The sequence below is a fragment of the Lycorma delicatula genome, chromosome 1 (genome assembly GCF_047948215.1).
Source record: "Lycorma delicatula isolate Av1 chromosome 1, ASM4794821v1, whole genome shotgun sequence".
Lineage (NCBI taxonomy): Eukaryota > Metazoa > Arthropoda > Insecta > Hemiptera > Fulgoridae > Lycorma > Lycorma delicatula.
In genome coordinates, this window is record NC_134455.1 from 204,695,364 (window position 1) to 204,722,956 (window position 27,593).

The 27,593-nt window shown below is 29.3% G+C and overlaps 2 protein-coding genes across 6 annotated transcripts in view; one reads left to right on the forward strand and one right to left on the reverse strand.

Moving 5' to 3' along the window:
* The window catches only part of LOC142327626 (protein scarlet-like), a 104,106-nt gene extending 97,265 nt beyond the window's left edge, over positions 1-6,841 (forward strand). Inside the window, exon 15 of one of the 2 annotated variants that reach the window (XM_075370834.1) lies at positions 4,006-6,841. In XM_075370834.1, coding sequence (XP_075226949.1) covers positions 4,006-4,187 — 182 coding nt within the window. In that variant the 3' untranslated portion in view covers positions 4,188-6,841. The remainder of the gene's footprint in view (positions 1-4,005) is intronic. The other variant, XM_075370841.1, reaches the window with a different exon arrangement.
* Positions 6,842-12,498: 5,657 nt separating this feature from the next.
* Positions 12,499-27,593, reverse strand: part of LOC142327637 (histone H4 transcription factor-like) — an 88,299-nt gene continuing 73,204 nt past the window's right edge. For all 4 annotated transcript variants that reach the window (XM_075370863.1, XM_075370871.1, XM_075370847.1 and 1 more), the window contains 4 exons: positions 26,050-26,179; positions 16,863-17,002; positions 15,879-15,984; positions 12,499-12,760 (listed from right to left, as the gene is read on the reverse strand). In XM_075370863.1, the coding sequence (XP_075226978.1) occupies positions 12,572-12,760; positions 15,879-15,984; positions 16,863-17,002; positions 26,050-26,179 (565 nt within the window). In that variant the 3' untranslated portion in view covers positions 12,499-12,571. The remainder of the gene's footprint in view (positions 12,761-15,878; positions 15,985-16,862; positions 17,003-26,049; positions 26,180-27,593) is intronic.

The following is a 27,593-nucleotide window of genomic DNA, read 5'->3' on the forward strand; positions in this document are numbered from 1 at the left end:
ACATTTGGTACGTATTTACTGAAAATTTTTTTTAGCATACTACGTACCTATTCATTATACACCATAGCAGTGAACATGCTAAAGAGGAAAGTTAGTTAAATGCTTTTTGTGCTGGAGTTTTCTACAAGACCAGATACCACAGTAATTTGTGCATTCAATCATTGAAATAAGATACCTATGGTGTAAGAGTCTAAATAATGTTTCTGAGATCAGCAGTCTTAGGGAATCTGTATTTTTCTTCAAAAAATTAGTGCAATCCAATTTCTTTTAAAAATATGCTGGATATGTAAAAATAATTCTGTTATTTTTTTTTTTTTAAATTAAATTATTATTTTTTTAATATTCCATGTAATAAATGGCCATCATATTTAAGTAATAAAGTTATTTATACATTTTTAAGTTCATCTTGATATTTAATATGATGGGAATAGACATTATTTTAACTTTGCATGCAGCATGTGTAGCGATAGGCCTGCTCTTTCTTAAGGGTAAAATATTTAGTTAACCCATTTGTGTATGTGTAGACAGTCCTGCTTTATCATTTACATGTAATGTTATCTGAAGATAGGCACTTCTCATCCAGATGTTTAAAATTCATTTCATATTTCTACAGATAGTATGCTACTATGTCTTCATAACCGGTGGATTTTAACATGTATTAAGAGGTTACCTACTTAGTGTTTGAGTATAATGGTATCATCTATAATTGTATGTTAATAAATTGATGATCTTATTGCATTATAAATAATTTTGTAAATCTGTTAACAGTATGGATTGTATAAGGTAGATTAAAGTTAGATTAAGTTACCTAAATTGTCTCTTACAGTTTAAAATAGCAATCATATTAGAAAAATGTTTGGTTTTACTGTTAGCAGCATTCATGGTATCACAATATTGCCACATCACATATTTTTTGTTTTGCCTGTAGCTGTTTGTTTTGTATCATATATGATACAGTGAAAAATAAAATTTTGTGTTTTGCTGAACAAAATCACTGTCAGACATTATCATTGCTTGAACAAACATATGGAGAATTGGAAATTAAGAAACCAACAAATTTTTAAACATTTATAGTTGGCATAAGCATTTTGGTTATTGTGTCATTATTGTTGAAGATGACATTAATAGTGGGCACACATCTACCTCGATAAATGAAAAAATGTGATGAAAACATTTGAAACTGATGGAAGAAAAACTGTCAAAGAAATAGTATCAATAGTTGTGATATCAGTCAGAAGTTTCCACAAAATTCACCATAATGATTGAACATTGATCTAATAATATTGTCTGCAGATGTGAAAGAGACTTGCATGACACTAACAGGAGACCTCATCTCTATGGATGATCAAGCTTGGAATTTTCTGAGCAAGATCATAACAGGAGATGAGAAATGGTGGTTTTTTTATGCAATCCACTGACAGAACACAATCGTCAGAATGGAAATCATCATTTCTCTGATCACAGTAATTTCAATGGAAGCAAAGGAAAGTTTTTGGAAGTATTTTTCTTTTTGATTGCAGTGTATTGTGTTCTAAAAATTCATTCGTGATAGGCAAATGGTAAACAAAGAAGTAACCATCATTATCCTTAAACATTTACAGGATATAGTAAGAAGGAACTATCCTAAAAAAATGGGAAACAAAGAATTTGATTTTTTGCATGGCAATGCATCAAAAAATCTATTCATGCTTGTCAAAAGAACCTGGGATGACGCAATGCAACAATTCTGGAACAATCACCATATTACACCAGCTGACTTTTTGACTTGGCACCACCAGCTGATTTTTACTTGCCTGTTCATTTGATAAATGCTGCGATGGGAAAAATATGCAAGAATGCCAATAACATGATGGTCTCTACAACAAAGTAACTGAGGACAGTATTTCAAAGTGGTTCCAGGAATGTTTCCAACAACTTCATAAATCTTAACAGAAGTGTATTACTGCCAATGAATATGAATTCTAAAATTTTTCAAATCAAGTTACTTTTTGAATGTACCTTGTACATAAACAAACTTCTCTTATATTTTAAATAAAATATATAGATAGGCCTTCTCTTACAGGATTACTAATCTTTTTTGGTGTTATCTTTTTTGGTTTATTCCAAAGTTTGTTACTCTCTTTTCAATGTCATCCTGCAATATCCCCTATCATCTGAGTTAGTAAATTTACTCAGTTTACCTTTCCATCAGTCAAGGTACTTATTTCATCAGTAACTTCCTATATTGATCATTTTTTCTTCTACTCAAATGCCCATTCCATTTCCACTTCAACTACTTGATAAACCCTGTAGTGCCCCTCACCTACCAGACTTCTTTTTTAATCCCACTTTTAGTTGCTTCCCATCATTGTACATTCAGCACATTTTGCTCAATATTTCTTTACCACACCAATAGGGGTTGGCACCAAGGATTACATCTTAAATGCTCTTGCCGAGGTGGAAGGCGCCAACTGTAAATATTTTTTGGTAATTTTTATTGACATAGAGGCAGCATTTCCTTCCTTGTGTTGGAGTTCTGTCCTTTATGAGTTGTAACACCGCAATGTTCACATAGTATTTGGGATGCAGTTTTGAGCCAGGCCTGTACCAGAACAGAATGGTGATCTCAATGCACCAGTTCTAAATTTAGAACAGTTGCCCATCTCTCGCCTGCGGAGGAGGCATGGCAGCAACAATGACACGCCAGGACTAAGGGAAGATCCTTGTATAAGTTTATACAGGATTTGGGAAATGGTATGCCTCTCCTTTGTTTTTAAAGGCAATGGGAGACCGAGTGTTCTCCAACCATGTAAATTTAAACCAATATTTGTTTCGGTTCAACCTGGCAGCTAATGAGTTGTGCATCTGCCAGTAGGTCCAGTCGAACAAATACATGATGTTTGACTGCCCAGCTCTTGGGGGATCAGAACTCAGGCCACTCACAAGCAGCAAGTCAATGTGGCGAGAGCACCATTGTCGGACCATGTGGAAGTTCCTTGATGCGGTTGCTTTGTTCAACCAACATAAGTAGTTTGCCTAAGGGAAAAGACTCCTACCACGTTACTGTACAAAGCTAACCGAGGGATGTGGTTGGCTACCAGCCAGATTAAGGCTTCAAGCACTTTAATGGTGGATAGGTATTTGCTGGCATTCAGTGGCCTAGGCATGGTAGCGAATTGCTGTCTTTGATGAGGTAAATTTAATTATTGATAGTCATATATATTTAAGTAGTTGACGGGGTGCGTCTACCCATTTTAGTATTATATGACAAGTGGGTGATGGAACACGCAAGCGAGTGGTGTATGATACCATGCTTATTCCGCTCATGCCTTTAGGTTAGCTAGGAGCTAGTTAGGACACTGGTCACTAAACTGTTTCAAGGTTCAGTAGCCATTTGTGACACAGACATTCGATCTTATGCTTTAGGGCGCCCGAATGGGGTGGTGGCAGTTGAAATGCCAAGCAAACCAATTACCACACCAGTACTTTCCTTTCTTAAATTTTCATAGTAGACAAAGTTGTTATCCATATAAATGAATTTAAATAGGCCATATTATCTTGCAATTGAGTTACCGTAAAATCTGTTGCTTTACATAATGTTAGTACAGTACTATCACATTATACTGTAACACAGTATAGTGTGCATTATAGAACCATCACAAACATTATAGTAAGTAGTATTGTCATATTACAGTACTGCACTAACATTATGTAAATCAACATCGAAAGAAATTTAAAAAAAAATTTTTTGACTGAATGTTCTGTAAATGTTTAAAGTTTTTTATATTCTGCTTTAGTAACCATAGTTATAAAAAAGTAATCAAGTGTAAAGATGTTGTATGGTAGTTATATGTGTAAATGGAAATAAAGATAAATCAGAAACCATTGTTGAGGATGGGCTTATGCCCAAAAGCATAATAATGTAAAGGAAATAAAGGTAAGAATGTTTCTTTAATTCTGTACTTGATGGATTAGCTGAAATTCAATAAAAAAATTGAATTTTTACACAAATTGTGTTTGTTACAGCTTGTTCTCATGTTAATGGTGCGCCATGTATAACATCTGGGGAAGGAGTATTGATGAATTATGGATTCAATTCTTCCAACTTTGGTTTGGATTTAGCTGGTCTTGGAGCTATCTATTGCTTCTCACATTTCATTGGTTTCCTTGCATTTTGGAAAAGAAGCAAACAACAAGCAGCATACTAATTAATTTAGTTAAAAGTTTAGGATTCTTTTATAAAGAAATTAAAAATTTTATGTTTAACGTTCATGTACATTACTCATATCACATTATTAATAATATAACTTTGGCTCATTGTGTTTTCAGAATTAAGAACATTAAAAAAAAGAAGATTATCCTCATATACAATATAACTTAATTTAAAGTTGCATAAAAATAAAGAAAATTTGAATTTAACAAATATAAAAGTTAATTTATGAGAATGTATAAAAATAAAATTTTGTTGTTTGTTACTGGTGTGTGACAACTGAATCATATAAATTGTGTATTTTATAACATGAGTTCTTGACTGTTACTTTACTTGTACAACTGCAAAACATCTAAAAATTATGTTGAATCTTTGGAATAATATCAAAAGTTTCAGTTATATTTTATGTTAATCTCTTCACTTAGTAAGTTATTACTATATTATTATTCAGTCGATTGTGAGCTCAGTCAGTCTTCTGTATAGTAGATTTGTCTTCATTTTTTTGTGAAGTAATATCTTCTTTAGCAGTATGTGATGCATAGGTAATGAAAAAGCCACTCAATCCATGAATTGAGCCTTACATCTTCAGTATTATAATTAATATATGTTTCTCTTGTCTTCAGTATTATAGAACCTATTAGTGAAAAATTCAAGAATAATGTTTGGTCATTGTCAGAAAGTTGAAAGAACAACTGAATGGTACCATTTTTTGAACTCAAATTAGTTTTACACATAAAAACGAATAGATAAGTGAAGTTTAACATTTTAGAATTTAGCTATCTTTAATGTGGGTTCTTCTTAGATATCCAAAAAAAAATTAAATGACAAAATCCTTTAAAATTATGTTAATTTCATGTAGTTAAAGGATTCAGAAGTAAAATATGATCCTTGATATTTTTCTTCATTTTACTAATAACCTTATTAGTTAAAAGAAGTAAAACTTATGTATATAAATATGAGTCATATCTACAATTTTTTAAGTTGTAAATACTGTATGTTTCAAAATGAATATTGGATTTTTAAAGTTATGTAATGTTTATTAAGTTTTACTTACATTGATAAATTATACATGAAATGAAAGAGCAACTCTTAACACTTTTCCTATAAGTGTTCAATGTGAGCACCATTTGTCACATGGCACACATCCAACCAATAGGAGAGTTCATCCCATACTTTAATCACCAAGTCTGAGGTAATTGAAGTGACAGCTGCTTCAAACCTGTGTCTAAGTCGGGCAGGTCAGCAGGTAATGGTGGCTTATACACTTGATCCTTTATAAACACCCAAAGAAAAAATTGCACTGGGTCAAATCAGGTAAATGTGGAGGCCACGGCTATCAAGCCCTGTCATCTGGTCCCTGGTAACCAATCCAGCAGACAGGGAGAATTTCAGTCAACCAATCACATACAACGTTATGCCAGTGAGGAGGTGCACCATCTTGTTCCCAAATAAAGTTCAATGGTTCATATTGCAGTGAGGAAAGAGCCATATTTATAGCACATCAATGTAGTTCATTCCAGACACACTTGCTTTCACAAAAAAGAACAACCTGTAAACTTGCTGTCAGGATACAGCACAAAAAACATTTTCTAATTCCCAGATATGCACGTTATGAGTGTTCACTTTTCCATTAACATAAAATGTTGATTCATCACAATATGTCACGATAAAGATAGTCTCCATTTTCACAGTGCATCATTTCATTTGTGAAATTTGCACACAAACCATAATCTGTATGCATTACAGCTGTAAACATTTCCTAAAAACCCTCCGTACAGACGTCACTGGAATTGCTAATTCGCAGCTAGCCTTTTTTAGACAAAAGAGTCTCTTACATATTCAACACTGTCTTCAGACACACTCGAACATCCTGTACTCTTCCCTTTACAAATATAGCCAGTGGTTTCAAATTTTTTATACTATGAATGTTATTGTCACTAGGAGGATCACAACAGAATGCAGGTTGAATGGTAATTACAGATTCATTCTTTGCAAACTGCAAAACACAGAACACTTTTTGTTGAGGGGGTTGGCATATTTGCTACTAACGCTTTCAAGCAGAAGGTACAGGAAACAGTTTATGAGCTTGCACTTAAGTAAGACTGTTTAAGTTGCTCTTTCATTTCACGTATAATTAATCAATAAACTTGAAACTTGAGAAATATTACAGTTTTAAAACCCCGATATTCATTTTGAAACACAGGGTATTTTAACTCTTCACACAATAATCAATTGTCATTCATTTTCTTACTGACAACATTATTTTGAAATACTTATTTCAATAACAAGTACATCTTTTTTTCACTGTAAGCAATACAATATAATGAATTTACAGTAATTGCCTTACACTACAATATTATTTACCAATCTTCTAACCTTATATATTGTCATTCCACATCACTGACTAGTTAAAAAATTTTGCATACATATTCATGTGCAATAAAATAAAAAATAATTATTGGAGTTGAAAATGTAAGAAATTTATTTGATTGCTAATAACATTGCAATATTATTGTAATTTAAAAATCAAACAATATTTTTAGTAGCTTTTAAATACTAGTGAAATATTTGTTATAAAATAAACCTGTAGCTAATTCTATTAATTTGCACTGGTATGAAATTAAAAAAGTGTTTTATTAATAAAAGGATACATTATTTTATAATTTTTCATACATTTTTTTTCATCAGACTTGGTTTGATGCATACTTTCCATAACTACAATTTTGCAATTATCTCAGCCTCATTTCTTGGACTGCTATACTTTGATTTGTTTCTCTATTCTTAGAAATATAAACTTTCCATCTAGATCATATGTCAGTGTTTTGAGACACAAGGAAAAATTTTGCTTGTTTACTTCTTGGCTTGAGGCTGCACATTCAATAGTGATGTACATTGCGAAACAATGAAAAAATTCCTATCATGCAATCCAGAACAAGCAGCTTGACTTGCTTAACTGGGGTATTGTGTTGATTCACAATAAAACAAGCTGCTGTCACAATGTAATGTCTCCTTACAACCATCGGCTAGAATCAGTTGGATCTCAAACAGGACACCACCATTACATATGCCAGAGGATGAGATAAATAACAATTTTTGTAGCATGTGAAAATGCCATGCCTGACTGGGACCTCCAGATGCTACCATTTGTGCCACAGAGGCCGGCAAACAGCTGGATCTTGGAGTAAGTGACGATCATCTGTTTCTTGCCGTAAAACTTTCCTTGTTGGCCAACAGTTCTATGACAATTCAATTAAACAAATCATTGATACATGGTTTGTATCACAGACAGCATCATTCTATGATGAAAAAATACAACTTCTTATGCCCCACTATGATATGTGCTCCAACTGTGGTGAGAATTCCAATAGAAAAATGGAGTAAGAGTTGTACTTCAAAGAACAATATGAAATTTTAGGTGATGTTTTTTACTAGCCTTTCAGCTTCATTTCTAGATAACCTCTCATATGAATGAAAAAATAACAGAGCCAATTAAATAACTAATTGCAGGAAATGTAAGTTGCTGTAATCTTAAAACATAATCATGCATTTAACTGCGATTACACTGCATAATGTCAAATATGGATGACTAATGAACAGCTTCTTATTTTGGGTCAAACAATAATTCTTTAGATAATCTTTGAGATCTTATACAGAAGGATCTTTGAGATAATATACAGACGCAAGAATTAAAAAAATCCTAACAAGTGCCTAGCTCATCCAAAAAAATACTGAACTATTTATAAGCTGTATTTCTATCTCCATTATGAGGTATCTCAGTTTTTGTACCTCCTTTACAACTAATGACAAAAAGTTAATAAAAGCAGTGAAACAACATTACTGCAAGATGAGTTTGCAGGTATGCAGTGCCATAGAACAAGTTAATATGTTCTCAAGCGAATTGAAAATGTAATTCATTGCACGATTTAACCCAGCTCAAAGCAATGTGAAAACAGGCATCTTATAGCCATAAAATGAACTGGCATTGAAACCAGATAATGAAATGAAGTTATCATTCACAAATTTTTTTAGGTAAGTACGGTACAACATGTAAGACTCATTGAAAATAAGAGATTATAGAAAATGTCCATTGTAACTATATATCAATGTCCAGTGTGCATTATTTCTAAAATTTCAGCTAAAACTGTTAGCAACATTAACAGTTTAAAAACATTAATCCTGAGTTGTGCCTAAAAAACTATATTAAGAAATTTAAATAAAAATATAACTTATGTAAATGGAGTTTAGTATTTTATTTACAAAAGTTTTTTTTTTTATTAATTTGTGTTATCTATAATTAAGTTACTAACTACTGTTATTGTTTGTTTTGTTTTTTTTTTACAATACTGTTATTTTTCCCGCGTATTCTAATGTATTTTAGCAAATGTAAAGATTTACAAGCTATGAAATACTTTAAAATTTTTATTTTTATTTCTGGCCAAAATTGCTTTTCCATCTAAGGCAGCAATTTATGTCAGCCCCTTGAAAATTGTATTAATGATATTTACAGTAAATACAATAAACAGAACACCTGGTTCATATTGAACTCGGCTCTTTTTTTTTGTTTAGCCAGTGGAATCACTGTAAGAAAGAAAGATTTTTAAAGATTACTTCAGAGGATATAAAATCTAAGGTAACCATTCCTGAGATGTTTGGTTAATTGAAACCCAATCACCACAGAACATTGGCATTCATGATCTAGTATTCAAATGCTTGAACTCAGCTGGTCACAAATAACCACAACCTTTATATATTAATATAGTGATGAAGTACCAAAACAATTTAATTTTATTTAATTTGTTTTTATGAATTAATGCAAGTGTTTTACGATCCAGTAAAATATATCATAATGTTATATTTACTGTTCATACTGTTATATTACTAATCTTTGATGGAATATCTCATCACATGCTATTCCAATAAAAATTGTCCAACAAAATTATTTTGTTATCTGAAGAAATATTTTGTTGTGTATCTGTATAGTTCTTTTGATAGCCATGGTTCATACCGAAGCACTGATTGCAGTATCTTAGAAAATATCAATGTTCAATCCAAGCCACATGTTGCTAGGTTATCTTTTTAGATTGAACATGTATATTATTTTGTTGTATTTTTGCTAATTTATTGCTTTGAATTGTTTAGTTTGTAGAGAGTTTTAGTTAATGTATTATATATTTTCATTAGAATGGCTAGTACATTCAAAATAAATTACATAACAGACAATGAAGATAAAAATTTGCTGTATGATTTACACAGTGATAGTGATTCGAATAGTGAATTTTTGGATGATATTCTGATTGATGAAGTTATTTCAGAAGTCCCACCCTAATACAGAGGCCTAAATAAGTTAGAAATACAAAAGAAAACAAAAAACCTGTAGTTAAAACATTAGGTACTGAGCGATTAAGTTATGATCGTGCTGAAAAATGTTGCCATCGAAAACAGTTTTCTGGTACTCCAGGTATAAAAGTGAAAATAGATGATCCTAATGATGTTTATTCTTTGATTAAATTGTATTTCACTGATGAACTCATAAATTTAATTGTTGAACAGGCTAACCTCTATGCTGAAAACGTTTTGCAAAAGAGGCTAAAAACATATTCATGGTTTCACCACTGGAAACCAACTAATAGTAATGATATATTATTCTTAGTTGTGTATATGAGTGGTTCAGTGCAAAAGTGGACCAAGTCCAAAAGCAAACAATTGTGTTTTTTTTTTCTTTTAGGATAGTAAATGTTGGTTGTTTTTCAGTGTGGTAGTGAACCAAGTCCGAATTTCAATACCAATCCTCCAGAATGCAGCAGTTTCTTAATGCTGTGACATACTAGTGGAATCTTTTGGAGCAATAGTGAACCAACGGTATGATTGTATCAGAAAGAAATTGGAGGGAAAGCATAACAGATTGCTTTAAGTTCTTGTTTGTACATGTATTGTGACTTTGACCCAGAATTTAACTGTTGTTGTTCACGAAACTGTAAGGAGAGAATCAATGTAAATGATCATAGGGAATGCTTTACATCATTTTGGAAACTTGGAGATTTCTTTAAGTAAAATGTGTATCTTCATGCCTTGTGCAAGCTGCTTAGTGCCACAGAAGGCATCCATGTGACAGTACTGGAAGTTCCAAATCAAACACTTTCAAATATTTTCTCAGACTTTCTGATGAAAGTGTAGTAAAGTACAAGAAATTTTTTCTGGCTACTTTCCAAATCAGTTGGGGAAGATTTTATAAGGCTCTGTCAAAACCAGAAGTATTTTCAGTGACTGATAATCGTGAGAAATCCTCTTCAGTTAATGCTATTGATGATTCAGATGTTGTTGATTCATATCCTACCATTTGCTGCTTTTCAAAGCCATTATTCACATAAGGATAATCCCAACAGGAAATATCTCAACCTATGCAAAATGTATGATTTATATGTGGAGAAATGTCAAAAGGAAAATAAGACCCCTGTAAAAGAGAAGGTTTATTGCCATGTGTTTGTACAAAATTTAATTTACATTTCAAGCAACCTTAAACTGATACTTGTCGAACGTGTGATGAAATACAGCTGAAGATCTCAAATGAAACAAAGAAAGCAGAAATTAAACTAGAAAGAGACCTGCACTTAGCCACAGCTCAGAAATGTAGAGATTGTATGAAGTCTGATAAAGAAAATACATCTAGTGAATTGTATGTGGCTATATACAATTTACAGAAGGCTTTGCCATTCCCTAAACTGACATCAACAGCATATTATAAAAGAAATATGTATGTTTACAATCTTTGAAATCATTCTTTCAACCAATCATTAGCTTGTATGTATTTATGGGATGAGACTGAAGCAGGCAAAGGATCTCAAGTAGCAAGTTGCATTACTACTCACTTAAAGAAATATGCTGTAAACCACACACATCGTACTTTATTCTGATGCATGCACAGGACAGAATAGAAACATTAAAATACATTGACTTATTAAGGGTTGTTGAGGATCCAGAAATGAAGGTAAAAATTATAAACCACAAATTTATGGTATCTGGTCATTCGTTTCTGCCTAATGATACTGACTTTGCTTTAATAGAAAAAGTTGCAAAGAAATTACAATATATTTATGGGCCAGATGATTGGACCAATATAATAAAATCTGCAAAACGGAAGGCTCCAAAATTTTAAATTGTGTCAATGAAGCAGGAAAATTTTGTATCCACTTATAAAATGGAGCAGGCCATTTTAAACAGAAAACAAACTACTGATGAACAAGAAGTAAACTGGCTCAAAATCCGTTGGATGAGATTTCAAAGGGGAATCCCTTGACCATGAAATTTAAAGAGACACTGAATGAACTGACAGATTTCAGCGACGTAAATTTCATGAAGAAGAGGAAGGGGGAAAAGATACAAACATTGGCTAATATCCCATTGGACCTACTCTAAAAGACTAGAAGGATACTAACAGCAGACAAAAAGAGTGATTTGCTTGTTCGTTCTAATGAAATTTATTACACCATTGCTTACTGCCGGAACCTTCAAAGTACTGAAAGAATCAGAAGCCAGTAATCAGGATATGGAGGAAGAAGATGGTTCAATAAGTGGGGATGAAGTCATATTTGTGTAAAATCTACAAAACCAAAATCATGTTAACTTAAAAACATAAATTAATATAATAGTAATAATAAACATAATTTGCTGAAAAAAATTAATGGACAAACATTCAGTGGACCAAGTCCAAAAATTGGAAAATAAAATTTAAAAAGAATACTTAGATAAATTATATTTCTTAATGAATGTTAAGTTTGAATTCCCCCTCTAAGATGTAACTTAAATAAAAATTGTATATTTTAAGAGGAATTAAATATATAGCTTTAACTTTGAATCATTTTTCTCAAAAGAGTAAAAAGTGGACCGGTCCACTTTTGCTCTGAACCCCTCTATGAAGACTGGTGTAATTTGAAATAAATATCCAAACCAAAATTATCAGTAAAATGTTTTACTTAATTATCCATAATATTTACTGTCAAAGAACTGTTTAAATTGTGTTATAAGTGTTAATAGCAATAAAAATTATAATACAGGCTTATTATTAGACATAATAAGAACCAAATCAAGATTGTACATCAGGCTTGGCACGTAAAAACCAAATATTTATTATTTTATGACTACAAAAATGGGTAGATGCAAACAAGGTCAAATTTATGATGGTTGTAGGTACTGAATCATGTAATAAAAAAAGAGCAAAATAACAATATATTGACCAAAATTAAATGAATAGAATGGCTTAGCATTAAATGAAAAAAAGAAACCAGGAAGAGGTTAAACAAATAATAAATAGATTCAAAATAAATTATTTACTGAATAAATTAACTAAACATTTTCTGTTTTACATGATTCAGTAATAATTAAATTTCAATTATCACAACATTCTGCCAGTACAGTGGCTCCATCTGGTATACTTCCAATAGGTTTAACTGAAGAATATTCTATTACTATCTTTTTCCCTGTTTCATTGATTTCATCAATTGTAATTAATACTTTTTTGCCAGAGTCATCATCTTCTTTTGGCTTTGGATCATCTTCATTTTCAACAGCATCTTCCTAGAAAAAAAATTCACATAACTCAAACCTTCAAATAAATATCAGGCTTTCTCCAAAACTATACTTTATAATGCTTACAATATACCTGATAACAATAAAAAAGTGATACTTGGTTTTGTTAATGCTTTTGAGATAGCAATTTATTAATTTAAAATCTTTTTACAATGAGAATATATCTTCTTAAACTATTTTTTAATATGATCACTGTACACAACCATTTTTGAGATCAAAAAATAAGCTTGACAATTACTTCACAGAACTGTATCACCTACTACTTGAGCCAGTCTGTAACAATTTATAATATTTCTTAATTTATGTCTATAACTTTATAATATTTCATAGGGCATCTCTTCACTGAGTGGTTTCTCAAGGCAAATAACCAATTATAAGAATGCCTTTCTGTTCCTATACAAACAAGATACCATGACTTTCATGGCTGAAGATGCCCAACTGAATTTTTTGGTTTGGTTAGAAAATATGAGTGCTGCCACTTGACTTTCCTTTGGTTTTAGGTGTGTAGTGAGTCATCAATAACACATCTACCACTAATATGCAAGTTGAGAATTCATTATTACCTATACAGTAACTATTATAAATTCATTAGAATCAGCCATTCTTAGCAACTACTTTACACAAATCTTATAGTGAAGATGTTCAGTAATAATTTTGTAAACAGAATACGAAACAGTAGGGAAAGTCATATGACATTCAACATTTGTAAATTTCCTATTTTGTTGTCAAATGTGTGCATCAACAGCAATTACTAATTCTCGAATACTGAGAGATAGATGGGTATCGAGATCTTCCTTCATCATGTACATTTGTTCTCCCACTGTTTAATTTTTTTTGCACATTGCATTATTCATCATCTCCAAATACTTCAAGTGGCTGACAATGAATTCCAGTACAGTACATATTTTATGCATTTGAAAAATTGCCAATCGCACCTCCAATTGTTGAGATTAATTGAAGCTGAATTTTACAGATAAGTTAAGACACATTTCTAACCAACTGCATTACACATCAACCTTTTTATTTAATTTATTTCACAATTCCTTTTCTTCTATAACTTAAAGGAAAAAAAGTTAATTATGATCACTAAAGTTAACAAAGTTTATTCCTTTCATTAAATTCAACTAAAACTAAATTAAACCAAATAAATTATTCACCACCAAAAATAATAATAAATAAAAGTAGATGAGCAAAACTTTTATATTTTTATTTTAAAAAGAATTACATTCTTAATATGTCACACATAACACAAAAGAAAATAAAGAAATATGGAGTAAATGAACAATGCACAAAAAAATACTTGTGGAATTAGGTACATTGAAAGTAAACAACCTGTTTAAAGGTTAAAATCACAGTAATCGTACAAGCAAACTTCATTACCTTATATTACCAAATATGCTGCTTCTTTCTTCATACTTTACAATTGTTATTTAAAAAAAAAAAAAATTGAAGTCATGTCCTAATGTTTGTGCTCTTTTAATAAAAGCTGATTATTACAATGATGAAAATGTAATAATTAAATAAAAATTTATTATTACAGACCAATATAGCCTGTACAACCAGTTTATTCATCATACTCCCTAAGGAAGAAGAACTACAATAAAACATTATTAAGAATATAATGAATAAAATAGACACAACTAAGTAATATAGCATACATCTGCTTCAAAAACAGCGTAAAAGAAACAAATATTAGTTATTATAGAACAACATAAAATAAAATTTACCCTTCAAAGAGTACCATTAGTTTACTTCACAATCTTCATTTTATTTAGTCCTTAAAAAATTTATAAATATGCTGAATTACAAATTTCTAAATCTATTGAATACTTATGGGAGCAACATAACAGAAAAAAGCTTCTGTTGTTAGTCACAATAACTAAAAATTTTCACCTGATCTTAACTTTTAAGTTCCATTCATATTCTTTCTCTTTTCACTTCTCAAAAAAAATTCAAAACATATAAATGCACGTAAAATATATGGCAGAGGTAAAATATTAAATTTAATAAATACAGTAAATGTATGTTCCAAATATCAACTCCTTCTTACTAACAAATGTAAAATATTTCTGCAGCAACAATGGTTTAATATTGGTAAAATATATACCAACTAATACCTTACTGAAGCCTGAACTACCAAACTGTTATGAATTATTTTTAGAATGGAAATTGAAAAAGCAAGTAATAGAATATAATGTTTTAAATGTACAACTTTTTATATTTTTATGATTCATGTAGAGTATCACTAGATGGGTTTAAAGTAATAGGGTTAGAAAAGATACTACACTGAAGTTTTACAAAATTAAGGCCATGCTTATAAACCTGTAAAGTATTGAAACTCAAGACCCTGGGACTGCAAGGAAAAGTAGAATTCAATCAACAGATCTACTGATCTATAGATCAATTGATTGAATGGATCTGAAATAGACTGAATAGAATTTGACTCTTTTAGATTAGCAATTACTAAATGAGCCAGGCTGAGAAATGAGGATATTAGCTGCAGTTGAATACTGAGGATCTTAATAATTCAGGTAGATCAGGCAAGTAAGAACTGATTGGATCATACTGATCAAATGGATTCCAAAGAACAGTTTTTAAATAATGGTTAACTGAGAGATGTTTCTTGGCTACCTGAAGATGTGTAGCATAGATTTGAGTTATTCTGAATACATGGTTCACAGCTACATATTATAGTTTTATAATACTTAGTTTATTTTATATTTTTGCAAAGTGTTTTTAAAAAATTCCTACCATTACTACAAACTGAAGGACACTTTACCCTACAGTACTTGTGGTATATGTAGAGATGGGCAAGATTTTTTTTTGTTTCAAAAAAAAAGGTTCATAAAAATCATAAATATGTAAAGTCTATATACAACTACAATAATACATAATTATGAAGAGTTCATTCACTTTCTGTTATTAACAAGTATATGATTCTAATCATATCCCTGTGTCAATAACATTACTAGTAGCAAGTATAATAACAACAAAATTAAAGGCCAAAGATACTGTAACATGGATCAGCAATCACATTCAGTTCACTTAGTTTATAATCCCTAAATATGTAATCTACACACAATAAATTACCAAAAAGCAACCTTACTTCATCACTTATATTAGAATTATTTGAAGTCATTTGTTCAGTGACATCCAAACTTTCATAACGTATTCTTTGCAACTTGTATTTACCATCTTCATCAGGACGATATCTAAAAAAAATATGAAATATCTATGACATGTAAAAGATACTGTTACAAATAAAGAAAAAAAAGGCAATTAAAATAAAACTATACAAAAGATTATTACAGTTTATGAAGATTTTATTATCAAAAGAAATAATTCTCGTAGTCTCTTAATGGAATACTTTTTTCTTAAGTTATGGCCAGCACAAAAATAAGGATTTGCATAATTAATCATTTGAATTTATTTAATTTAAAAACTTTTTTATTTTTTTAGTGTTCTAACCTGTTAAAAATTAATTTTAACAATATAATCTGTTCATATTTCTAATATCATTACAGTGTTGAAAAAATATGTAATTGTACGGTGAATGATGAATACAAAAGATTCTCATAATAGGGAAAAAGTATAAAATGTTTAGGTATTAAGTATATTATTTGCAATTTGTAACAATCCGTCCTACAATACTCTTATTTACCTTGACTCCTTTAGACCAATATGTTCAATAACATACTTCAATAAAATCTTCCATAGCATTCCCTAAAAGCATTATTTATAATATCTCCAGTTTCCAACAGTTTTAAATTTACTATAAATTATACTAAAATTATGTTTTGTTGCATTATACATTTGAGTGTGAACACGATGGTTAACATACATTAAAACATCATACATTTCAATTTTAAAACAGGAAAAAAATAAGAACCCTTGCTTAAAACATAGTGCATTTTAGAAATATCGTATATAAATAAAATCAAATGACTGGCAACCATAATAAAGGTTAATTCAGATAAAACAAAATAATTAACACCTGCCTCAACAATAACAGGAATATGCAGCTTTGTAAGATTAGATATTTATTTTTTATGGCTTACACAACTATGTATATGTCTCTTCTAACACTTACGAAAATCTTTTGTGTCCTGACGGCCAATGCAGGTTATGACGTGATTTTAAATGATTAGTTAATTGTACTCCCCGTGTAAACTGTTTACCACACTCATGACATTCATAAATTCTATAAGGAAACAACACGCCTTCATGTTCCTGAAATTAGTAATATTCTGATTAATTATACCTTACTAACAAACTGCAGAGTTTGAATTTTCAAGAAAACCATCATTCCATCTTAAGTTAATAACAGAAGATGATTACTCTGCATTACAGAATGATAACCTACAATTTTTACAAAGCATTACTGTTGTACATAAACCTAACTTTCAATTGTTAGCCATTTTAAAATTATTCAAATTTGTTCTACATTTTTGATGATTTTCTCAAAAATTATTTGAGAATAAGGTGATAAAAATTTCAAATGACATTTTGAGTAGGTGATCAAAACTACATTATAATCTTAAGTTTCAGTATCAAATGAACAAAAATTGAGTCAGAAAAACATAGCTGAATTCTACGAGTGCTTTTTTTAGATATTTAGCTTAACATTTTATCCTCCCCTCAAGCAAAAGATTAAAATTATTTTCACCCTCACAGCCATTTGTTTAAAGAAATATTTTTAAATCCTTGGATGTAATTGTAAGTGTTTTAAACAGATCTTAGCACTTTTATAGATGAAATTAATTTCAAAAACCAATCGATAACTTTTTTTTTAGTAATAAAAAATATGTTGAATTAAGAGATTAGTGTTATTTATTTATATACAGTCTTGTTTATCTTTTTGTTTTTAAATAATTTTTTATTTAATTGTTGGGAAAACTAAAAAACTAACAATATAAAAAAGTTTGTTTCTTTTTAAATTATTAATTTTATTATTTTTTATTTACATAAATAATAAACACATATCTAGGTAAATACTTTGCAATATTATTTTTTTTTAATTCAAATTTATCAATCTTGACAGGAACAACAATCTGAGAATTAACCTAAATTTCAAGTAAATTGTTATATACATATATTCCATTATCAGAATCAGGTTAATTTATTACCGTTCTCATGTTTTATTAGTTATAATTCATTATTATGAATCCAGTAATGACAGTGGAGTTGAGTTATAAATTTTGTGGTTATTGGTTTTGAAGTTTTCTAAATTTTTAAGTTTTTATTTTTTCCTTTGTTATTTGTCTTAAGTAATTATAGAACTGTGTACAGACTTATGATGCATGATCCTGCAAAAGTAAACTATTGATATTAGTTTTTTTTAGATTTTTCTGTTACTGTGGTTTGATGGTTAAGTTGTTACTTTTTGAATTTAATATTATTATTATATACATTATATTTAATATAATATAATATTATACTATTACTATTTATACAATACAATATTAATAATTTTATTATTATATATTAAGATTAATTAGAATAAAAGTTAAGTACAGTGAAAATAAAAACTCTTTTATGTTTTATTAGTTAAAATTCATTAATATGTAATTAGTATTGGTAATTCAATAAATAAAGATGACAAAAATAAGAATTTTAATTTAGGTATATTTTTAAACCAAAAAAAATTTCATTATATGTCCTTTCTTTTTTTCCTGTTTAGCCTCTGGTAACTACAGTTTAGATAATTCTGCAGAGAATGAATGAGGATGAAATGTATGAGTGTAGATGAAGTGTAGTCTTGTACATTCACAGTTAGACCATTCCTGAGATGTGTGGTTAATTGAAACCCTACCACCAAAGAACACCGGTATCCACGATCTAGTATTCAAATCCATGTAAAAATAACTGTCTTTACTAGGACTTGAACGCTGTAACTCTAGACTTATCAGCTGATTTGGGAAGACGCGTTAACCACTAGACCAACCCGGTGGGTTTCATTATATGTCCTGCTCCTGTCCAAGTTCACGATCTTTGCTCTCTTCATCGAAACAGTCATTTTCACTACCACTGTCTAGATGTATGATAAATTTTTCCATCATTTTTTTGATTAGCAATTACATCTCTTATACTCAGTTTCAGCTTTTTTTACATGTTCACAATATGGTATCCAATCATCATTATTCTTATTACATGTTCGCAATATGGTTTCCATCATCATTATTATTATTATTATTAATCACATATATCTTATTTATTTCATTCATATTTTTCTTGGCTAATTTTGTAATATCTAACATTAAAAATATTATGTTATTACTACCAACCATACAATCTTGATTGGATTTAAATCAGGATGATAAGGTGGAAGTCACAGTAAGGTGGAACCTGGTGCCTGTGTTTTTTTAATAGTTCATCAAAATGGTACCTTATTTTTTAATTTCTATGTAATTTAATTATGTCATACAATTGTGATTTATAACACTGTTTTATTAAATGGAATATTGTTCTCTTCTAACCAATTAATCATGCCACTTTTCCTATCATTTGAGTTAACAATCACTGACTGAGGGTGGAAGACCAGGAATTAATTTTTCAGATATCCACAGGAAATTGTTGTTGATGCTGCCATAATAGTCAATGCTTTTTGAACTCATTTTCCAAGTTAACATCATGTACAGAATGAACTCCAATTCTCCTTCAGCATGGATATGATTAACTGATCACCCTTATTAATTGGCACTTTTACTCCTGTACCAGTCATCTGACCACAATTTTGTTATCGAATGGGACATTAAAATATACAATTTGTGCAAATAAACAATCAAAGAATTTTCTTTTACAAAACAATGATTCAGAAATATTTTTAAAATATAACCTATGCTATACATTAATTCATCAAGTGCTTAATATTTTCTAAAATATTCTATCCTCTTCCACCAAATATTCTTTCTCAATCAAGTCTCCTATTATTTTCAGTTTTACACCACTTAAACCCAACTGCCAACCTACACAATAACATTTTTTAAATATTTCTAAAATAATATATATTTTAATTTAGTTTTTTATGTAATTATTTCAGTTTACCTGTGTAAATATTGAATATACACAGCTAAAATATTGTTTTTATAAATTTTTTATTTATTTTATAACTATTTTCTGTAATTAGCATTTTTGTTTTTAAAAAGAATGTTTATTAGATATAGAAAGATACAATTTACTATTTTCATCTGTTATGCTTCAATAAAAATCAGATTTTTAAAAGTTTCTTTTTACTTTTTATTGGCTGTATTTACATTACATTTCTCAGAATTAAATTCTGTACAAGTTTTGTTAGTAATTCTTCCGCATTTGCTAGTCATTTAACAACTCTATTGTACTAAAATCCTAAAAATAAAAAAAACTTGTTTTTCAACACCAAATTTTGTTTTAGGTCAGCTATCACAACAATTCTGGGACTGTTTTACCCTATTTCGCAGCTCAAATTACATAAGAAACTACTAACTTTAGTCCTTAATTTGGGTCCCAAAAATCGCAGTGGGACACCTGTATACATATATATAGATAATCATTTCAGTACTGGACAGCAAAGTTTGCATATACGTTCATATTATTCAAAATTTTTAAAACGGAGAACAATCTAAAACAAAAAATTTTAAAAGAATTATATATAATGCAATTACAGAGTTCAGTAAAAACTGAAGAAGTGGAATGCCATGAGAATCAATTCTTGAAAATTAATATGGTAAGTTTAACTTATCTAATTTCTTTTTTGGTGGTTTATATTTTGTATAATGTTAAATTTTCTTTAACACAGTGGTCAGTATGTTAATGAATTATTTGAATTTTCAAAAAATTCAAATAATTCACTGCGCGTGCGCGCACACACACAGTGGTTATAAAAACCATCTCAAGAATTCAGAGGATAATCAAAATAAAGAAAAAACTTTATATCAACATATATTTGGAAGGAAATGGTTACTTTATTGGCTATCTGCCATTTTGTATTTTTATCATAAAAATTTATATTTCAAGAATGATTATGCGTGCATATCAAGCTGAAAGTCTGTATGCTACGGTACCTACAGGTTTACTTTTTATGTTAAAATAATGGCAGACAGCAAGTAAGGTAAATTAAGCATTTTCGGACATGAGTTAATATTAAGTTTTTTCTTTATTTTCATGATCCCCTGAATTCTTGAAATTTTTTTTTATGAACACCAGCATATATATATTATTTTTAATATATAATATGAATATATATAATATATATTATTTATATTATATAATATTATTCATATATACTGTTAAATCTATAAAATTACTGTTAAAATCTATAAAAAAAAAAACTACCTAGTATAGAATAAAAGAAATATTCTGTACTAGATGGTATATTTAACAGAATTTAAATATTATATATACAAGATGTTTTCTCCTAGGATTTTATGTCATAAAATCCTTCATTTATGAGTTACAGCTAGTGAAAAATTTCACTCAGGTTTCAACTATCCTGGTGAAACAAGGTTCTACTGACATTTGTAGGATGTTAATTAAGGGGTAGAATTAGTGATTTCTTATGACCTGAAAAATCAAATAAAATAGTTCCCTAAACTGTATCTGAAGTAGTTTTTGAGAAATCTGGGGTGAAAACCAATAAATTGTTTTAACATAAAAACAGGATTAAACTGTATTTTCATGTTTGACATACAATAACTTTGTTGAATGAGTAATAAGCACATAAAACTTTTAAGGAAAACTTGTACAGAATTTAATTCTGAACAAAATGATATAAGATAAGTTGAATAAAACAAATAAAGTTAAGAAAAAGTTGGATTTTCTTTAGAAACAATATATTAGTACATTTGTTATTAAAGTACTTACTTAATATAAACAAAGTTTTACTTTGTGATATGAAAAATTTTCTTTTAAAAAAATAACTGGAAATTACACAACTTTAAAATAAAAATTGAATGTGAGCACCACATGACTTCCTTGAATGCCTATTAAATTACATAATAATTTTTTTTTTTTTAATTAAAAGTACATAACATTTTATTTCACTAATAATTTCTGATATTTTTTCATAATTTTTTTTGTTATTGTTATTATTGTATTATTATTTATCGTAAATATTTTTTTTACAATCAGAGGTTAATAATTATTAATAAATCAATATATTTAAATTAAAAAAAGGAGATGTCTGATTCAAAACTGGAACTAGTCAAAATGGATTCAGGGATGGTCAAAATGGATATTTTTGTTGAAATCTGAAAACCAAAATTTTTCGCCATAACTTTACTTTGTACAAGAAAGTAAAAATAGATAAATAAAAATTAATTTTGTTTTTATTTACTTTCTGTGATCTTCATCACACCATTTTACTCACAATCAAATTCTCTAAGAATGCTGTTTAAAACATTTATGTGTTTATTACCAATTTATCATGTTATTTTACTCCAAACATAAAATAGGGTACATTTCAACCCCAAATTTATATTTTACTCCTTATTCTTGAAAACTACTAAAAATTCAATTATAGGACCTATTTTTTCTTCTTCAATTTTTCAGGTTGGATTTCTTGTCTCATATAGGATAGACTTTACATCCTACATCTACTACAACTAAACCCTAGGATTTAGTTTTTACATCTAAAAATGTAAAAACTAAAGGAAAAAATTATATGTTATTACCACAGAAGTTTAGCAAGGAAATATATTCTCAAAAGTGGCTCTCAATCTTTTGTAAGACAGAGTAGTTAAAAGACTACTAAAGATTAGAAGGAACGCTAACATAATTATGTGAAGTAAAAGATTCAATGAACTGGCGTTTACAGATTTTAAACTAATCAACACATACTGAACATGTTACAGTTAAAATCGGAAACAGTGTAAAATCAAAATTTATTCAAATAAAGCATGGGCAAAAACATAGTTTAGAATTACACAGATTAGTGTTTGAAAGAGGGAACAATTTTAAATCTTTAATAGCTACTGATAACAGTATAAATAGCGTAAAAGAGGAGATTTTATCCATCTGAACTCATGAGATGTTTAGGATTAAATAAAAATTTAATTAAAAATTATTTATTCCTAAAACCCTTTTTTTGTCAAGATAACTTAATCCATAATAACAAAAAAAACGGCAAAAATATAAAAAAGATAATAGAGCAAGTTGTTAAGCATGTAGATATAAGCAAAGATAAAAAGTTTACTATATTCGAAGTGATACAGACTAAAAAGCTAACACATTTAATCAAAGATTTTTTACTGTTAAATGAAAAAACTAATGATTATTTAACATTTAGAAAATGACATATATATTAAAAACCTAAAAACATGAATAATTACATTTGATTTTCATTAGTATAAAATGGTATAAAAAATTAATCATAGCCTTGGTGACATAACACTTACATAATACCATGTGTTTCAAAATGAATATCGGAGCTACATAGTATTTTTCAAGTTTCATATATACTGACTAATTATACAAGAAATGAAAGAGCAGCTCAAACAGTTTTAGTTATGCACAAGCTCATAAACTGTTTCTTTTACCTTCCGCTTGAAAGCACTAGTAGCACAGATGCCAACCCTCCCTCCACCAACAGAAAGCATTCTGTATTTTGCAGTTTGCAAAGTGTGAATCTGTAATTACTATTTAATGTGCATTTGAAGTTCAGTTGTGATCCCCTGAGTGATCTCCTGAGATTGTACAAACAATTTGAAACTGCTGGCTGTATTTGTAATGGGAAGAGTGCAGAACGACTGAATGTGTTTGAAGACAATATTGAATGTGTAAGAGAGTCTTTTGTGTGTCCTAGGAAATCTGTTAGGAAAGTTAGCCACAAATTAGCAATTCCAGTAATATCTGTGTGGAAGGTTTTAAGGAAACGCTTACAACTGCATCCATATCGTTTACTGCTGTTACAAGCTCTAAAGCTTACAAATTATGGTATACATGCTAGCTTAGCAAATGAAATGATGCACCTTGATGATGAAGACTTTCTTTACCATGTCGTATTCAATGATGAATCAACATTTTATGTTAATGGAACAGTAAACACTCATAATGTGAAAAATCTCATAAATAATCAGAAATAGATAATCAGATAATTCTCATGAAATACTGTTGTGTGAACGAAACTCCCCAAAACTGAATGATTTTGTGCCATATCCTGACAGTAAGTTTATTAGCTGTTCTTTTCCACCAAAGCAAGTGTCTGGAATGATCTATCTTGATATACTACAACTATGACTCTTTCCTCAACTGCAATATGAACCACGGAACTTTATTTGGCAACAAGATGCTGTGCCTCCTCACTCGCATAACGCTGTATGGGATTGGTTGAATGAAATTCTTCCCAACCACTGGATTGGTCACCAGATGCCAGGGCTTGTTTGCTATGGCCTCCATGTTTGCCCGATCTAATCCTGTACCTGACCCTAGGAAGAACTGTTTCAGTTACTCTTTCATTTCATGTATAATTTATCAATCTAAGTACAACTTAATAAATATCGCATAACTCTAAACCCCAATATTCAAAAATAATTAAGAAAATAAGATAATTAAGAAATAAATAATTAATCTAAAAATGATCAAAGAGTATTAAAAGTGATAACATATAAAAATTTCTGCACCAACTGTTTTGCGAAATAAATAATTCATCTAGCGATAACTGAATAATAACGTTCTGAAAATTCAAATAATTCATCAACATACTAAATTAATACACAACAATAAATTTAGTTTTCAAAACGTTTTCCAACTTGTCAATAAACTTTGCTGTATAGTTATATAGTGTCAGATCTAGCAAATAAATTTCAGTTCCAATTTTCAATTTTTAAGCAAACATAAGAACTTGTACAAACAGTACAGCTACTGGAGAGGCACAGATGAGCTGTTTAAGTCCTAAGCTTGATGAAGGGGAAACCCCTATGGACACCTTTCTCTACTTCCCAGCAGCGGAGGGCAATATTTGTTGATAAGTGGCTAATGAACATAAGGACAGTTCTTCCTTAATACGAAGATCCCTTCTACAAAGCAACAACAACCTCAGTAGGCTGAGTGAGTTAGTAACAAAGGTAGGACATCCTATAAGATTAATGGCATAGAATAAGGAAAAGAAAATTCCCATATTTAAAATTCCTGCTGTTATCCTGTTTCATTGGACTACTCCTTATAGACATGACAGTTCCTAAGGAAAATATTTTAGCATAATAATCCACATTAAGATATCCAGCTGCCATTATCTCAGCAGAAATGAACAAGATGTTAGACAAGCAAAATATAGGAAAATATTTGGACAGATGTCTAAAACTTAAAATCTCAGGACAGGAGTAATTAGGTAACTGACAGTAGAGGTAGGTGGAAGATAATTAACAGTAGTTGAGTAATTAGAGAGATAATTGAGAGTAATTAGTCAGATAAACAGGAGGTGATTTAGAGAAAGTAAAAATGAAACTGAAAGAGACAAAATCAATATTTTAGAATGAAATGACATATGGTGAGAAGAAGGAAAGTTTAAGCCCAGAGTGTATCTGAAAGAAAGATTGTAGTACGGGTAAAGTCTTCATTTACTATCTGGAAAGTTTGGTGACTTAGAAAGGAAGTTGCATGAAGGAAGTAAAAAGCAGAACATTTATGGGAAAAAGAACTTCTGAAGAGGTAACAGCAAGAGGGATACCAATTGAAATGAGAAACAGATATACCAAATGCATCAAGTCGTGTGTTATCTTATGGACTATCAGAAAGTGAAATGAATCAACGACTGTTAGAAAGAATGAAGAGAAGTACTTGATAATTTTGAAACTTGAAAAGTGGAAAAATTGAAATCAACAAACAAAATGAGAAATAAGGAATTATAAAGAATAGGAAGGGAGAAGAATTTTATTAAAACAATAAGGAAAAGGATAGCATCTTGATCGTGTCATACCCTTGTCTTCAATGTAGGACTGTAGAAGGAAGAGGAGGGAAATGGAAAAAAATAAGATGCTTACATAAATTAGGGAGAAATATGGCTTTAAGGAAATGAAAGAAAATATTTAGGACTTAGAAAAATGTAGGACTTTCAATTACAACCTATGAAGAGGCAGACTTACCAAAGAGAAGAACCTAGGCATTGCTAAGCTTTAAAGAATCAACTGCCTAAATAAATGATATCCACAGCTGCAACAGATATGTTCATCACAGTTCATTTTTTAGCAACTAAAACATCTTAAAATTTTTATGTAATAAGAGAAGTAACAGAAATAAGTTTAAACATTATATTAAAACTACAATCCCTTTCAATATACAACAAAGAAAACTAAAAATATGTGTACCTGCAATATATGTTTTTTCATTGTCTGCTGTGATCTACATGTAAAATTACAGTCAGCTTCTTCACAATTCAATCTATACTTGTTATCATGAGTTCGTAGGTGATTAACCAGATCTTGTTTAGTTTCACATCTTTTGTAACAGATAAACAAAATACATTTTACTTTGAAAAATAAATAATAATAATCAACCAATACAAAATCATTAATCTTTAAACAACTTTAAATGTTGTTCTGTCATCTTTAGTCTTCTGAGTACATTGCAAATAATTCCCGGTAAAATATGCCATCAAAATAAATGTTCAGACTGGCTGAAATTATAATATATTTTATACATTTAATTGGCATTTATTTTTATTTTAACATACAACAAAAACTGAAATAAATGTAACAACGCAATTTAATAACTAAAAAGAAAATTAATTTAAACCATTAATTGTGCAGTATAGTTAATGGGAAATTTAACATCAGGAAAAATGTTTATTCATATTTTTGTTTAGATTTCTTCTACTTACATCAACATTTATCATACTGAAAATGAATAAACATTTAAAGACTAACAGTGTCATTTAACTCACCAGGTGAGTAGCGCCACCTCAAGGTATGATAAATAGTAGCACCACCTTGAGGTGGTGCTACTATAAGAAACCAGTGCAATACTAACTTCTTAATCTAAATTGATGCAGGCTTAGACTCATGGTATATGTTTTTTTTTATCATTGTGTTTTGATAAACAGGGTTTGTCACATAAATGTTTATAATAAGTATAAAGAATAAGTTAATATCAACGCTTTATTCAAATATGAGTTTATGAAAAACTGGCATAAATACATGTTCTGAGTGCTAGTAAAAGCTAACCACATATTTCTATGCCTAACATGTGATTACAGCTTGTTAATAAGACATAATTTCTGGTAAGATGATTTTAATAAACTGTAAAAGAAACCATTTATCATTAGTCTCAACCAAAATAATTTTTTTAATAAATGTTTTTGTTTGAATATATTAAAATTTATCATTTAAATGTTTAAATATATTGTCTGTAATAATATAAATTAAATACACTCTTAAAAAATAAATAAATAAAACTATTTCAAATATTAATACTTAAAAAATGTTTTATGAACTTAGACTATCGTAAGATAATAAGAGAATTTTAATTTATTATAAAACCAGAATTACATGAAATATTTTAACAATAAAAATGATTAAAATTGTTAACATATTTAACTTTATACTTTTATTCAATACAGGAATTTCTCAAAGGCAAACAAAATTTGTAAATGAATTCCTTAGCATTGTAATGAGATGGAAAAATGTATTATTATATGTAGTATACAGAATAATAAATAAAAGGTTTAATGATAAACCCTGAAGTAGTTTTATAAATATCCTGTGGTAAATTCATCAAAACACATGTTTTGAATGATTAAATTTATTATATGAATATTACTACTGGTTTTATGTTATAAAAAAACTTTATACATAATTTCAAAAAATAATAATTAAAACATGATAAATAAATAATGCAATTAAATACATTAACA